Here is a 13,201-nt window from a genome sequence, read left to right as displayed (position 1 = left end):
AAATGCCTTCAAATGGTTTGAAGTGGAGAAGCCATCTCCCCCTCCTTCATGATCAGATCGGCCCATCATTGAACAATACTTCTGTCCCTCCTCCAGATCTTCTGTTGCATCAGATGTTATCAATGGCAGAGGCTCTGAGAGTGGTCCAGAAACATTCCACGCGTCTGCAGGGATGTCTTCAATCTCTCCGTTGTGCTCTGGAGCACACTCCTTTGAGAGGCCGTGTCTCTCTGCATGTGGCAGCCTCTCTGGAAGGTTGACCTCAAACTGCTTAAGCAAAGGCAGCACAAGTGCCCATCAACTGACAGAGGAATAAATAAAATCTAGTTTTAGTTATGCAATGGAATGTTATTCAGCAATAAGAAGAAATAAAATATTGATACAGGCTATATTATGGATGAATCTTTTAAAGTAGAAGAAACCAGTTACTAAAAAAAAAAAAACCACATATTTTATGATTCTGCTTACACAAATATCCAGAATAGACAAATCTATAGAGACAAAAAGTAGGTTAATGACTGCCTGGGCTGGGAGAGTTTGGTGGGAATGGGAAATGACTACTAACAAGTATGGGCTTTCTCTTTGGCATGATGAAAAGTACTAAAATCAACTATGGTACTGGTTTTGCAGTCTTGTGAATATGCTAAAAAACAGATGAGTTTTATGATATGTGAATTATATCTCAATAAAACTGTCCAAAAAGGGGAAGGGGGAGCACAAAGCAACAGAAACATTTTAGTGAAATTACGTATGAGAATCACAAGACTTCCAGGCACTCATCACAACTGGAAAAGACTTTGGAAAATTGCCCTCCAGTAGAGGGTTATATAGGGCCATACTTATATGAACAGCAATTTACATTAAGGTAGATGTCTATAAGTTGATCCCATCCTCAACTTCCTATGACGTTTTTTTCTCTCCTGAACATGTCTAATTTATTAATCCTATTCTTTTATCCAGCTCTTATGGGACTTAAGTTCACAATAATTTCCAGACTAAAAATGTATTAAGTCAGGCACATATTTTATATTTTGGGGAAAGGATTGAAAATTAAAATGTAAAATATGGCTGTTGCTTCTCACATTTTTGCTGCAAGCAATGACAGAGACCTGGTTCTCGTTATTTACAACAGGAGAGAAGAATGTAATGTCTAAAGGTAGGATGTGATTCCATCAAAGTCTCCAGTGTCAGAGTTGCCACTTCCTTTTTCATCCCCTTGGCCGTGGCCCCGTTTAGAACTGCATTATCTGTCGCCTGGACCATTGAAGCAAACTCACTGATTTCCTGCTTCCAGTCTCTCTCCTTCCTTAGTAACTCATTCTCCATCACACTGCCAGAGTTACCTTTCTAAAATGCAAACATGAGGCAGGGTAGTCCAGGGTATACACCTTGGGTCTCAGTTTCAAACTGCCTGGATTTGAATCTCAGCCCCACTGGCTATCCACTCAGTCATCCTAGGCAAGTTACTTAATCTTTCTGTAAATAGTTTTATTCCCCCCACCTCCATCTTTAGTGTGCATTAGAATTGAGCAGTACTTTAAGTGCTGAATTCAATGATGGGCTTATAGCAATTGGTCAGTGTAAGTTATTATTATTATTGCACTTACATTCACATACTGCCATGTTTCTCCATTTCTACATAATGAAATCGTTTTAAATTAAATTTAATCATCGATTATGCAAGAGCCTGTACAATCTAACCCTGGAGTTTTTTCTCCTAGTTTTACAACCTTCTCTACATACATCAATTGTGTGACTCCAAAGTTTCTCTCAAGCTTCTGCCTCTGTCGTTTGAGTATGTTGTTATTGTTGTTGTTTAGTCGCTTAGTCATGTCCAATTCTTTGCGACCCTGTGGGCTGTAGCCTGCCAGGCTCCTCTATCCATGGAGCTTTCTAGGCAAGAATACTGGAGTGGGTTGTCATTTTCTCCTCCAGGGTATCTTCCTGACCCAGGAATTGAACCCACATCTCCTGAGTTTCCTGCATTGTCAGGTGGATTCTTTACAACTGAGCCACCTGGTAGCCCCCATTTGAGTATCTCCAATTGGAACAGCCCATTCTTGGCTCAGGGAATCTGGAGTGGTGATCGTCTGGCTTCCAAAAGTTGGGACATCTACTGGGCTGAGGCGCAGTTGAAGAGGGCTAGCTCGAAAGAGAAGAGAGTCCCAGGCCCACACAATATACATGCACTCCAACACCTACCATGAAGTCAACCACGGTGGAAAGTATTGGAAGATTCATCACAGTGATGTCTGCAGGTAGCACAATGATGAGAGGAAATTAAGGATCACTGAGGTCAGAATTCTTGAGGTTATGTTGGAAAGGTTAACAGAGTATGGTTTCATTCAGGTACAAGGGAGAGACCCCTCCAACTGATGATGCTAAACAAACTAACCGATAAATCTCAGTCACTTTAAGCTTCAAGACAAGACATGTTTGTGGGACATACCTGTCTTTCACTTACCCTTTTAACCTACATAGAGCCATTTTGAGATGGCTCATTCCTTTTAAAGTTGATATATACCTCTGCAGCCCTTTTAGGCTTCCTTAGTTTTGCTCACCCTTTGGTAGATAGTCCCATTATTAAATTCTCAGTTGAGCAGGATTACGTTTTTCTGCTGCAACTCTAACTGATGAAGCCAATCAGCTGTGAGCTCCTCCAGGGCTATATGATAAATCTCTGAGCCCTCAGCACTGTTTACTATAGCAGGTAAATTGTAGATGCTAATAAAGGTTTGTTTGCATGGGGGAAAAAAGAGAAAATGAAAAGCCTATTCTTCATTCAAGACAACAATATGGCTAGGAAGCTTTTCCCAAATGGCTTTTTCCTCTGTGCTGTGACAACACTATAAAGGTCTGATAGAAGTTGACTATAAAGTGAGTCATATTTTATAGGTAAAAGAAACCAGACTTCCTAGCAGACTGGATAAGGTAAATAGGGGATAAAAAAAAAGAAAGGATGACTTCTAAGCTAAGATCTGAAACAACTGGACATGTGATCATGCCATTTATTGATATGAGAAAACTTGGGGAGGATAAGGTTTTTGAGGGACTAGTTCAAAAAGGGCATCTGTATTTGTTGGGTTAGGTTTGAAATACCAATAGGATATCGGGGTGGATTTGGTAGAAGGAGTTGAATATATAAGTCTGGGGTTTGGGGGATGGTCAGGGCTATGAATATAACACAGGGGGTCATAAAACCTATAGATGGGGCCAGTAGAGAAAACCTGGACAAAGCCTTGGGGACCAGCAACATCTAGAGAACAAACTAGAGGAGATACTGTTAACTGTATATATGTGAGTTTTCTCACCCAAAATCTGCTTGGAGTTAAATACTATCTTACTTATCTTTGTGCCTAGTGGTATTTGTCATACAAATTTTCAATAAATGCTTGTTGAATTCATTTCAATTCTAGAAGCAATGAATTGTAACCACTTAGAAGTCTCTCAGCCATACACTTTAATTATTTTGCAACATTTGCAAAATAAGTATGAAGGACCACTCCAACATCTAGCCTAGGGTACAATATGGTGGACAGTTCCATGACTGCTGGCAACAGACTGATCTAACTTCCTAACTTTTCCCTATCCCCTTTCCCTAGAGACAATCTCTAAAGGGCATAACCCCAGTGGTCATGGGTGGATGGCAGAAAGCCCAGGATCCCAGCATGGTCCCCAAGGCTGAATACCACGGATCTCGATAGAGCAGCAGCTACTGGAACATATGGATCATCAGTAGGAATTACCCTTAGTTCTGGACTGAAGCACCTAGAGATACAAAACGCTCAATTTTCTGAAAGGTTGCATGGGAAACTCTCTAGTATCTTCTTTATCTAGCCGTGCTTTTTACACTGACTTTAACAGTTTAGGATTTATATTTTTCTTACCTCCTTGTTCCTATGACACATTTAAAGATTTGTAAATCAAGACACATCATTTTTTTTTTATTTCTTTCTTCTCACTGCTGTTCTGGTTGGGTCTACGTCATCCTTCACCTTGGAAGTTTAGTGGCCCATCTGGTCTCCCTTCCTCATTCTCTCCCTGCTATGCCACCAGAACAACCACACCAAAGCACTGCTCTGTTAGGGCACCTACCATCCAAGAGCTTCAATAGCTTCCTTGTTACCTACTAGGGGAAAAAAAAAAGATTCCAGCTATTTAATTTAGTATTTGTGAAAGGAAGTCACCTATGTGATGATTTATGGTTTCCTCATAGACAGACTTGACTTTAAGAAAATCCAATATATAAAAAGACCTAGAATTATACAATAGATAAACTGTGAGACATGGAGATTTACTATAGTTGGTTAATTGAGTCACTCATTTATTTAGTCAGTATAGACTATTGACTAATTAGACTATAAACTATAAACTTCTTTTTTTTTAATTTGATTTTCAATTTGTTGGTTGCCAGGACTTAATTGCAACATGCAGAATTGTCAACCTTTGTTGTGGGATGCTAACTCTTCATGTGGTATGTGGGATCTAGTTCCTTGACCAAGGATCAAACCCGGGACCCCTGTATTGGGAACAAGGGGTCTTGGCCACTGGACCATCAGGGAAATCCCTATAGGCTTCTATATGTTATGCTCAGTACAATATGTTGAAATTGAAAATGTTAGTTTTCCAAGGCAAAAACAGCAAACCTTTATCCCTACCTATATATCTTCATCATCATCACCATCACAAGGCTTACAGGCTCACGGAGGTGACCACACTTAAAAAACAGGGACCTGTATTCACCCGGGGTGGGGTCAGCTGGGGGGCTTCCAGGAGGAACTGACTTGCCAGCTAAGACCTGACGGAGTCATGAAGGTTGGTCAGACTAAACTGTCTGTGTGGCAGCGTGTGAGGCTGAGGACCGTGTGAGGAGGCAGGGCAAAGGATGGGGGGAAATGAAAAGTCCTAATGGGAAGAGAGAAAGAATCTTTACGCCCAGAATATACGTGAGTGATGTGGAGGAAGTAAGCCTAGGAGAATGGGCAGATTCAGGTGTAAAGAGCACTCTGAGATGTGAAAGATACACTCGTATACGGACTCATAGGTCTTTGAAAGATTTTAAGTGGGACACTGACGTGATCAGACTAGCCCATTGGGAAGACAGCCCTAAATTCATGTACCAAGTGGTTGGGAGCCCTTAGGAGGGGGCTCTCGCAGCAGCTCAGGTTGAGTGCCTGACGGGGTCGTGGCAGTAACCACTGTCTCTGCCTCCCCCAGGGCTTCCAGGGCAGTGGCTGAGGAGACCTTCCCGAGGGGCAACACGCAGTAGCTGCTGAGCCGTGGCACCCAGGAGAAGCCGCAGGAACATGGCAGCCCCTGCTTGAGAGGAATTCAACACCAACAGACTCCATTCAGAAAGGAATAATGTCCAAGAAAGGGCGAAATAAGGGCGAGAAGCCCGAGGCGCTCATTGTCGCCCTTCAAGCTGCCAACGAAGACCTCAGGACCAAGCTCACAGACATCCAGATAGAGCTGCATCAGGAGAAGTCCAAGGTGAGTGTGGCTTCCTGCGGCCCGCCTGCCACCCTGCCTCAGTGGGCTCTTGTCTGCCGGTTGCCAGAGGGGGCACCAACCCCTGGACATGGGGAGATTCCCTGTGTGTGGCAGAAGGGATGTGAGCACCCAAAATGAGAAAACCCTCCTCATGAGCTCTGCCTGCCCAGGAAGCCAGATGTAAAAATTCAGACCATACTCCCCATCGCCACCACCTCTGGATAAATGAATAAGCGTGTGGCCTGGATCAGGTCCCACCCTTGCCTTCTGCAGTTATTCCCCATGAGGCATTTAGAGAAATCTTTGTAAAGCATGTCCATTGTGTCATTCCACTGCTCAGAACCCTCCAAGGCTGCCCGTCTCTCTCAGTCATAGAAATTTGCCCATCACATCAGGACCTCCCTCTCCAGCTCTCCATCATCTGACTCGTCTCCTACCACTGCTGTCCCCAGATCACTCTGCTCCAGCCTCTTCGCTGGACCAGGGGACACACGCCCATCACATTTGGGCCTTTGCCCTTGTTCTTCCCCAGCCAGCAGCATGCTCCTTCCACGCCTCCTGCAAGTGTCAGCTCTAGTCAAGCATCTGACTACAATCTCCAAAACAGAGCACTTCCTGGGTCCACACACTCCCTAAGGCTTGCCTTTTCCTGGTTCATCTCAGCGCGCAGTTTTTGTATTTATGTATTGACTACTTGTTTAATGCTTCTCTCTCCCCAGTCAAGTGTAATCACTGTGACAGCAGTCTCACTTACCTATCAGTGGAGCTTAAATAAATGTCCAGGACTGAAAAGCTCAACATGTATTTGTTGAATGAGTAGATGAATGACTGAAAGGTGATTTCTATCCTTATACTTTACTATTATCCTGTAGAGCTGGGGGGAGGTTTAAATTAGACACTTACATAAAGGAGTGATGAGGGGTATATGAGAAAATTCATGTCAGATGCTCAGAGAGCTGCTTGGCACATAGTAACTTCTGAAAAGAAAATTCATAGTAATATCCCTTCTTATATCTGGTATGCTTGAGTCAGTTGCTAATTAGACTTAAGAAAGTGTCTTTGCTTCTGAGTCTCATCCATTAAATGAATATGCTAATGCTTCTCTTATTAGTGCAGTATGGATATCAAACAGAGTCGTGGACAGGAAATCATTTTGAAATACGTGACTGGCGTAAGACATTTTTGCTAGAGACTAGAGACAATCTAGAGACAATCATGTCAGTGTAAAATTGCCTTAAAGAGATAACTCTTTGTGTAGTAAGGAAATGTTCTTGATCAAGTCACAAACAACTTATATCCTTACTCTTTTTTACTGCCTCTTCTTCTTTGACTTTACCGTTACATTTTAATTAGTTCTTTTCTCCCAGATGTATTTCTCCTGGTTTGAACAATAATAAAGCTTGAATTGGCCAAAGCTCCTGGCCCCCTGTCTCAGCTAAGCCTTGACCTTGGATGAGCATGCCCCAGTGTAAAGTTTGTGAAGGGTATTTTTCAGTTTCCATAAAGTTAAAAAGAATGTGGTGTCATAAAACAAAACAAACAAAAACAAAGTCAAAATGTTTGTGTAAGAGTCAGAAAATCAGAATATTGCCTTTCTCTCTCCTCAGGGACAAATTTCAATTTCTCAATGTATTGATCTGTAATTCAGATGACTGAATCTGTTTCTCCATCTCCTTGTCTCTCAAGAGTCACTGGAAATTAGAATAACCTGAGGGAACTTATTAAAAATTGAGATCTCTGGGCCCAGAGTCCAAAGATTCTGATAAAGTAGGAGTGATGAGGATCAGGACTGCAATTCCAGCACACAGTCCAGACAGTCCCCATGGAGGTGGTTCTTTGACTTCATGTTGACAAACACTCCACTCCACAGTTCCTTCCAGGTCGACAAGCTATGAACATTTCATTGGTTTTAACTTTCCCTGGGGCAACATAACATTTCAAGGGAGGCAGGCAGCTTTAATTGTAGTAACAACAGAATGACAAACTACCTTCATGGGAAGAAGGCTATCCGTCTGGATACTGGGAGCCATAACCTGCCGCTGGTTTACAGAGAGCAAGCTCATGAGATTTTAAAGAGGCAGAGGCCCTGCAGATCCCAACCCTGCCATTTCCCACATGTGCTAGCCTTTTAAAAGGGGTAACTCTTGACTGTGGACAGAACTGTTTATCTTGCCTGTTTACCAGGGCTGGGCACTGGTGTCTAAGCCAGCAGGTCAGACAAGAGGAGATCTTCAGTCTCCTCTGACAGGAGACTAGAAGCCAGACTCTGAAATGAAAGCACTGCCCTTGTCGTCCACCCTCTGCCCCTCCCCCAGACTCCCTCTCCGTGGCAGTTAATTATAATCCTAGCACAGGGACGACAGCAAAGCCTCACCGCCTGTCAGCAGCATTCCCCAAAGAGCAAAGGGAATTTAGAGGGCAAGCAAGTCATAAAGCAGTTTTATTAAAATAAATACGGTTGTGTTACCAAAGGCCCAGGCTTTAAGAGAGAGAACATGAACAATGCCGACATGTGAATTCACACTCTCAGTTTGACTCCAAGGCTAGGATGATAAAATGACAATTTAACCTCAGGGGAATGGACCAGTTAAAGAGTGGAAACCTTTGGAGTGATGGGATATTACTCATTTTTCCAGAAAGACAAATCATCCCATTGACATTTGCAGAAAATATTGCAGATAGAGCAGGGTCACACATGCTGGACCTTATTGAATGTTTACTATCTGTCACACATGGTAAGAACTGCTTTTCTTCTTCACATAACCCCAGCTCTTTCCCTTAGCACCTGAGTGACCCTGAGCAGGTTATGAAATACCTATGTCTTCCTTTGTTGCATGGGGTAATAGTTGTGTTGACCTCCTAAGTTATGTGTGTGTATTTTTTGAGCAGATATCATCAAACATGTTGTGTTATAATTCAGTTATCACATTTCATCCTCACTACCATTCTCTGAGGCGGGCACTGTCATTATCCACATTTTACAAATGTGGAAACTGAGGCTCAGTGAGATAAAGCAGTTCACTCAGAGTCACGTGCTTGTTGGTGACAGAGCTAGGTCTTCAACTCCCCTTCCCTCTCCTCCCACATCTGCACTCTTTTTTCGAATGTGTTTTCCCCTAGTTTTACTGAGATATAATTGATGTATAACATTGTGTTCATTTTATGTGTGCAACATAATGATTTGATATATGTATAAATTGTGAAATGATTATCACAATAAGTTTAGTCAAGAGCCATCACCTCACAGAGTTACAAAGTTTTTGTTCTTGTGATGAAAGTGAAAGTGAAGTGAAAGTGACAGTCTCTCAGTTGTGTCCGACTCTTTGCGACCCCATGGACTATACAGTCCATGGAATTCTCCAGGCCAGAATACTGGAGTGGGTAGCCTTTCCCTTCACCAGGGGATCTTCCCAACCCAGGGATTGAACCCAGGTCTCCCGCTTTGTGAGCAGATTCTTTACCAGCTGAGCCATAAGGGAAGCCCTGAAGATGGAGATACTGGGGATTGAACCCAGGGCCTCATGCATGCTAAGCATGCGCTCTACCACTGAGCTATACCCCCAGCTGCTGTGATGAGAACTGTTAAGATATACTCTTTTTGCAATCTTCAGATACTGTTAAGAGGACTGTTAACTATAATCACCATGCTGTACATTACATCCTCAGAACTAACCATGTAACTGGAAGTTTGTACCTTTTAACCACCTTAGCCATCTCCTACATTCTGCCTCTGGTAACCACCAATCCATTCCCTATATATAAGCTCTATTTTTTTTTTTTTTAATTCCACATGTAAGTGTGATCATACAGTGTTTGTCTTTATCTGGCTTATTTCACTTGGCATAGTGTTGCAAATGACAGAATTTCCTTCCTTTCTATGGCTGAATATTTCATTGTGTGTGTATAGGAGGTGATATATGACATTTTCTTCATCTATTTATTTATCAGTGGGCATTTAGGTTGTTTACATGTTTTGCAGGGCCAGTGCAATACTTAAAACATGTGAATGTCTGGAAAATACTGAAAACCATAGACAGAGGAAGAGACAATGTCAGAACTTTTCTTTATACTATTATGCAAATTTCAAATGAAGAAATGAAGTGTGTGTGGGGGTGGGGAGGGGTTGGGGATATGCCCCTATCCTTCTTCCATAGATGCCTGCATTTCCACTGCAGGGAAATGAAACTAAAATATTAGACACAGCCAACTTCTGGTGAGTAGAAATTATCTGAAAGATTTGTAAAGCACTGATAGGAAAAAACATGGAGATAGGTAGGTCATTTTGACTGGACTCCAATCATAGGGGCCAAAAGGATGTAACTATGGGGGCCTATGGTGGAGAGGAAAGAACACAGGTGAGGTCTCTCTGCTGGATGACCTTTCTGGGCCTGCATTTGTGCATCTATGAAATGAGCAGATTATGGATAACATAAAAGAGCTAAGGTCCTTTCAAAATAGTCGGGAAAGGAATCTGCTCTAGCTCTTCAGGACCCTTCCCTGATCACCAAGTTACATGCCACTGTCCCTTCATTCCATGTACTCTATCTAGCACATCGCCCTGTAGTGCTTTAATCACAGGACTCTGTACTGTCTGAAGTTATGTCATTTGTTTGTTTGCTGGTTTCTTGCCTGCTGTCCCTGCTCTATTGAAATGTATGCTTCCTTGTCTGCTTCAGGGACCCCCTAAGTAAGGGATCCCCAGTGTTCACAGTGCTGCCTGACATGTAGGAGACATTTCCTACTTGTTGAGTGAATTATCATGATTCTTTTTAAAACATTTCCCAAAACCCCATGGCATAAGTATATTATAGTATTGATTGAGGAGGGCCACCCCAGACTCGGGTGGAGGAAATATTTCCACCAGATCTGTCCTTCTTGGACCAGCACTGAGCCATTAAGCCATGCTGTTTTCCTGTGTGTCTCCTCCGTGGACACTGATCTGCTGCTCAGGGTGTGTAAGCATACCAGGGATTGCTGTGCGATGTGAAATCCACCCACCCAGTTCCCCAGGCTTTCATCCTCTCCCTCAGAGGCAGCCTGCAGCTACAGTGAAGCCCACAGTCACAGAGGGGATGAAGCAGCAGCAGAGGACAGGCCTCTAAGGGTCAAGTTTGCAGGGTGGCAGGCCTGGGATGCTTGCTTTGGGCAGAGTCAGCTCCAGAAAGGAGTTTCCACCCTTAGAACAGCCCTTTAGACTGCAAAGCAGTCCTCACTGAGAGCCTGGGACAAAGACAGCATCTGATTACTATTCTGATTTCGCTGAGAAAGAACACAAGTTCTATGTAATTCATGTGCTCCCAGTGACACAGCTAGAGGAGGAGCCAAAATGGGAATTCCCATCTTCTCTAAGGCTGTGATCAAGGTGGCGCTTTCTTACGCCACTGCACTCTGTTGCCTCCAGGGTGCTCTCAGAAAGCCAGCCAACCTTCTCTCTCCTCAGGCTAGTGCTCTAGAGTTTGCAGGTTCAGGGCCCACACTGGGCATCCAGTACTTCTTGCTTTGTGCAAATTTAGTTTTGTTTTCAGGAAACCTAAGTAGCTAAAAGCAACAAATGAAAAGAGAGAAGCTTTTACTACTTCCCCAGGTTGTATAAAATCTCCCTTATGCTGTGTTGTGCTTAGTTGCTTGTTTGTGTCCAACTCTTTGGAACCCCATGGATTGTAGCCCGCCAGGCTCCTCTGTCCTTCAGGATTCTCCAGGCAAGAATATTGGAATGGGTTGCCATGCACTCCTACAGGGGATCTTTCCAACCCAGGGATCGAACCCAGGTCTCCCGCATTGCATGTGGATCCTACCAACTGAGCCACCATGGAAGCCAAAGGATACTGGAGTGGGTAGCCTATCCCTTCTCCAGGGGATCTTCCCAACCCAGGAATTGAACTGGGAACTCCTGCATTGCAGGCGGATTCTTTACCAGCTGAGCTACCAGGGAAGCCCTTATGAGCCCCATTCCTATGGCGGCAGCCTTTCCCTCTTCACATCTCCTGTCGGAGAATTACTTAGTGCCCATGAAAACCACTGCCAGCCCACTGTGCGTTTAGATCTCTGGCTACATCTGATGCAGATAATCCAAGCTGAACATTTTGCTGGCTTGTCTTGTCTTGATAACCTCTCAACCCTCCTTACCTTTGATAGGCAGTCCAATGTTTAATCCTAGATTTCTAAGATCACATTAAAGCTCAAACATCACCCTCTTTATCTTAGCAGAATTTACAGTGGCATTTTTCAATGGCAAAACTAGAATTAGGACAAAAGAAGAAAATATAATGGGAAGCCTGGGAAGCTAGTCATGAATTTTCTTCCTTCTATCATAGTGGAAGCAGCATTAAATTTTCCTAATGATTTTTTTTTTTTTATAAAACCTCTGGAGTAAAAGGGATATAGGAAGTCTTTTATTCAAATCTCTATTCAGTGCTCACCCTCGGGCCCTGTCCCACCCTACCCCCTATAACTTCTTTGTATACATTAGACAGGTGTCTTCCAAGTTAAGATGAGATACCACCAAGAAACTCAGGACATCTTGAGGAAACCCAATTTTATCTTTGAACATCTCTATTAGGAAAATAGTTGCTAAGGTCTTATAATATAATAATAGTAGCACTCATCTTACCACCATAATATGGGTATTTAGGTTTATGTTGTTCATGGTATTAGTATACATTGCATGATAAAATATTAATGTGCAATAATGCTCATCAAATTAATATTTAATATCTACCATGTATTAATAGTTAATAATCACCCATGTCTTCCAGCCTATCCAAAGGACTTTGCTGGATTATGGAAGTCAGTCCTTGCAACAATCATATGAGAAAGATATCACCAATCCTAGTTTACACATGAGTAAACTGAGGCTGAGTCTGGGGCCCCAGCTTGCCAAAGCTTTCAGAGCAAACTAGATCTGGGATCTGCCCTGACCTGGGTGCTGGCCCACCTGGACCCCGATCAGCCTTCTTTATGTTGTGCTTCTGTAGAGCCTGTTCCCCACTTTTCTCATCAGAAATTCAGATGTAATAAATACTACTTACATCGTAGAACCACCTAGGAAGTTAAGTGTTTTGATACGTGTAAAGCCTTTAAAAAAGTGCCTAATTCATACGTAGTAAGTTAAGCCCCCGATAAATGCCTACTATTTTTTGTGGTGGAGCTGAAATTTTTGTCCATATAACATTTCCACAAGTAAAAATTGATTCTCTCTTCAATCAACTAATTAACTTTTACCGTTCAAAGTATTATCTTCACATTTTTTCATATTACTCAGGAGTAGTTCTTCATCTTTTTGTATGCTCATTTTCATGATTTACATTAAGATTTTTTTTTACATTAAGATAATAAAATCTATTTCTTAGTGGTACAATTTAAGCTTTAAATAATTTTCAGAAAATGTTTTTACTACAAAATTTTTATTGACTCTTTTTTCCTCCCAGATGTCACTCACACTCTTTGTATCTCCTTCACAGTGAAACTCTTTTCAAGTTTAAAAAAAAAAAACCGTACCTAGAAATACTGCCAAAAATGAAAGTTTCCATGACAACCAAATAAGTAGACATTAAAAAGTGTTAAAAGTAATTCAATATCTTTTCTTTTTCTTTTTTTGAATTCTGTGGATTCCTTTAAGTGATGGACAAAAACGCCAGTGTGTGTTCCTATTTGTTTTGTCTTCATGCTGGAGTATATTTTCCATACACCTGTATTTTCACTTTTTTTT

The 13,201-nt window shown here is 42.3% G+C and overlaps 1 protein-coding gene and 1 non-coding gene across 6 annotated transcripts in view; one reads left to right on the top strand and one right to left on the bottom strand.

Annotated features, from left to right (window-relative positions):
* Window positions 1-13,201, top strand: part of JAKMIP2 (janus kinase and microtubule interacting protein 2) — a 187,762-nt gene that overhangs the window by 117,324 nt on the left and 57,237 nt on the right. For 4 of the 5 annotated variants that reach the window (XM_043913189.1, XM_043913188.1, XM_043913185.1 and 1 more), the window contains exon 2: window positions 5,218-5,493. In XM_043913189.1, the coding sequence (XP_043769124.1) occupies window positions 5,365-5,493 (129 nt within the window). In that variant the 5' untranslated portion in view covers window positions 5,218-5,364. Of the gene's footprint in view, window positions 1-3,658; window positions 3,672-5,217; window positions 5,494-13,201 lie in introns of those variants that run through there. The other variant, XM_043913186.1, reaches the window with a different exon arrangement.
* TRNAA-AGC lies at window positions 8,984-9,055 on the bottom strand. The gene has a single exon. It is a non-coding gene; the product is annotated as a tRNA-Ala (tRNA).

Source organism: Cervus elaphus, chromosome 9 (genome assembly GCF_910594005.1).
Source record: "Cervus elaphus chromosome 9, mCerEla1.1, whole genome shotgun sequence".
NCBI classification, from domain to species: Eukaryota; Metazoa; Chordata; class Mammalia; order Artiodactyla; family Cervidae; genus Cervus; species Cervus elaphus.
The sequence above is the reverse complement of the archived record's forward strand: the minus strand, read 5'-3'. Positions and strand labels throughout refer to the sequence as shown.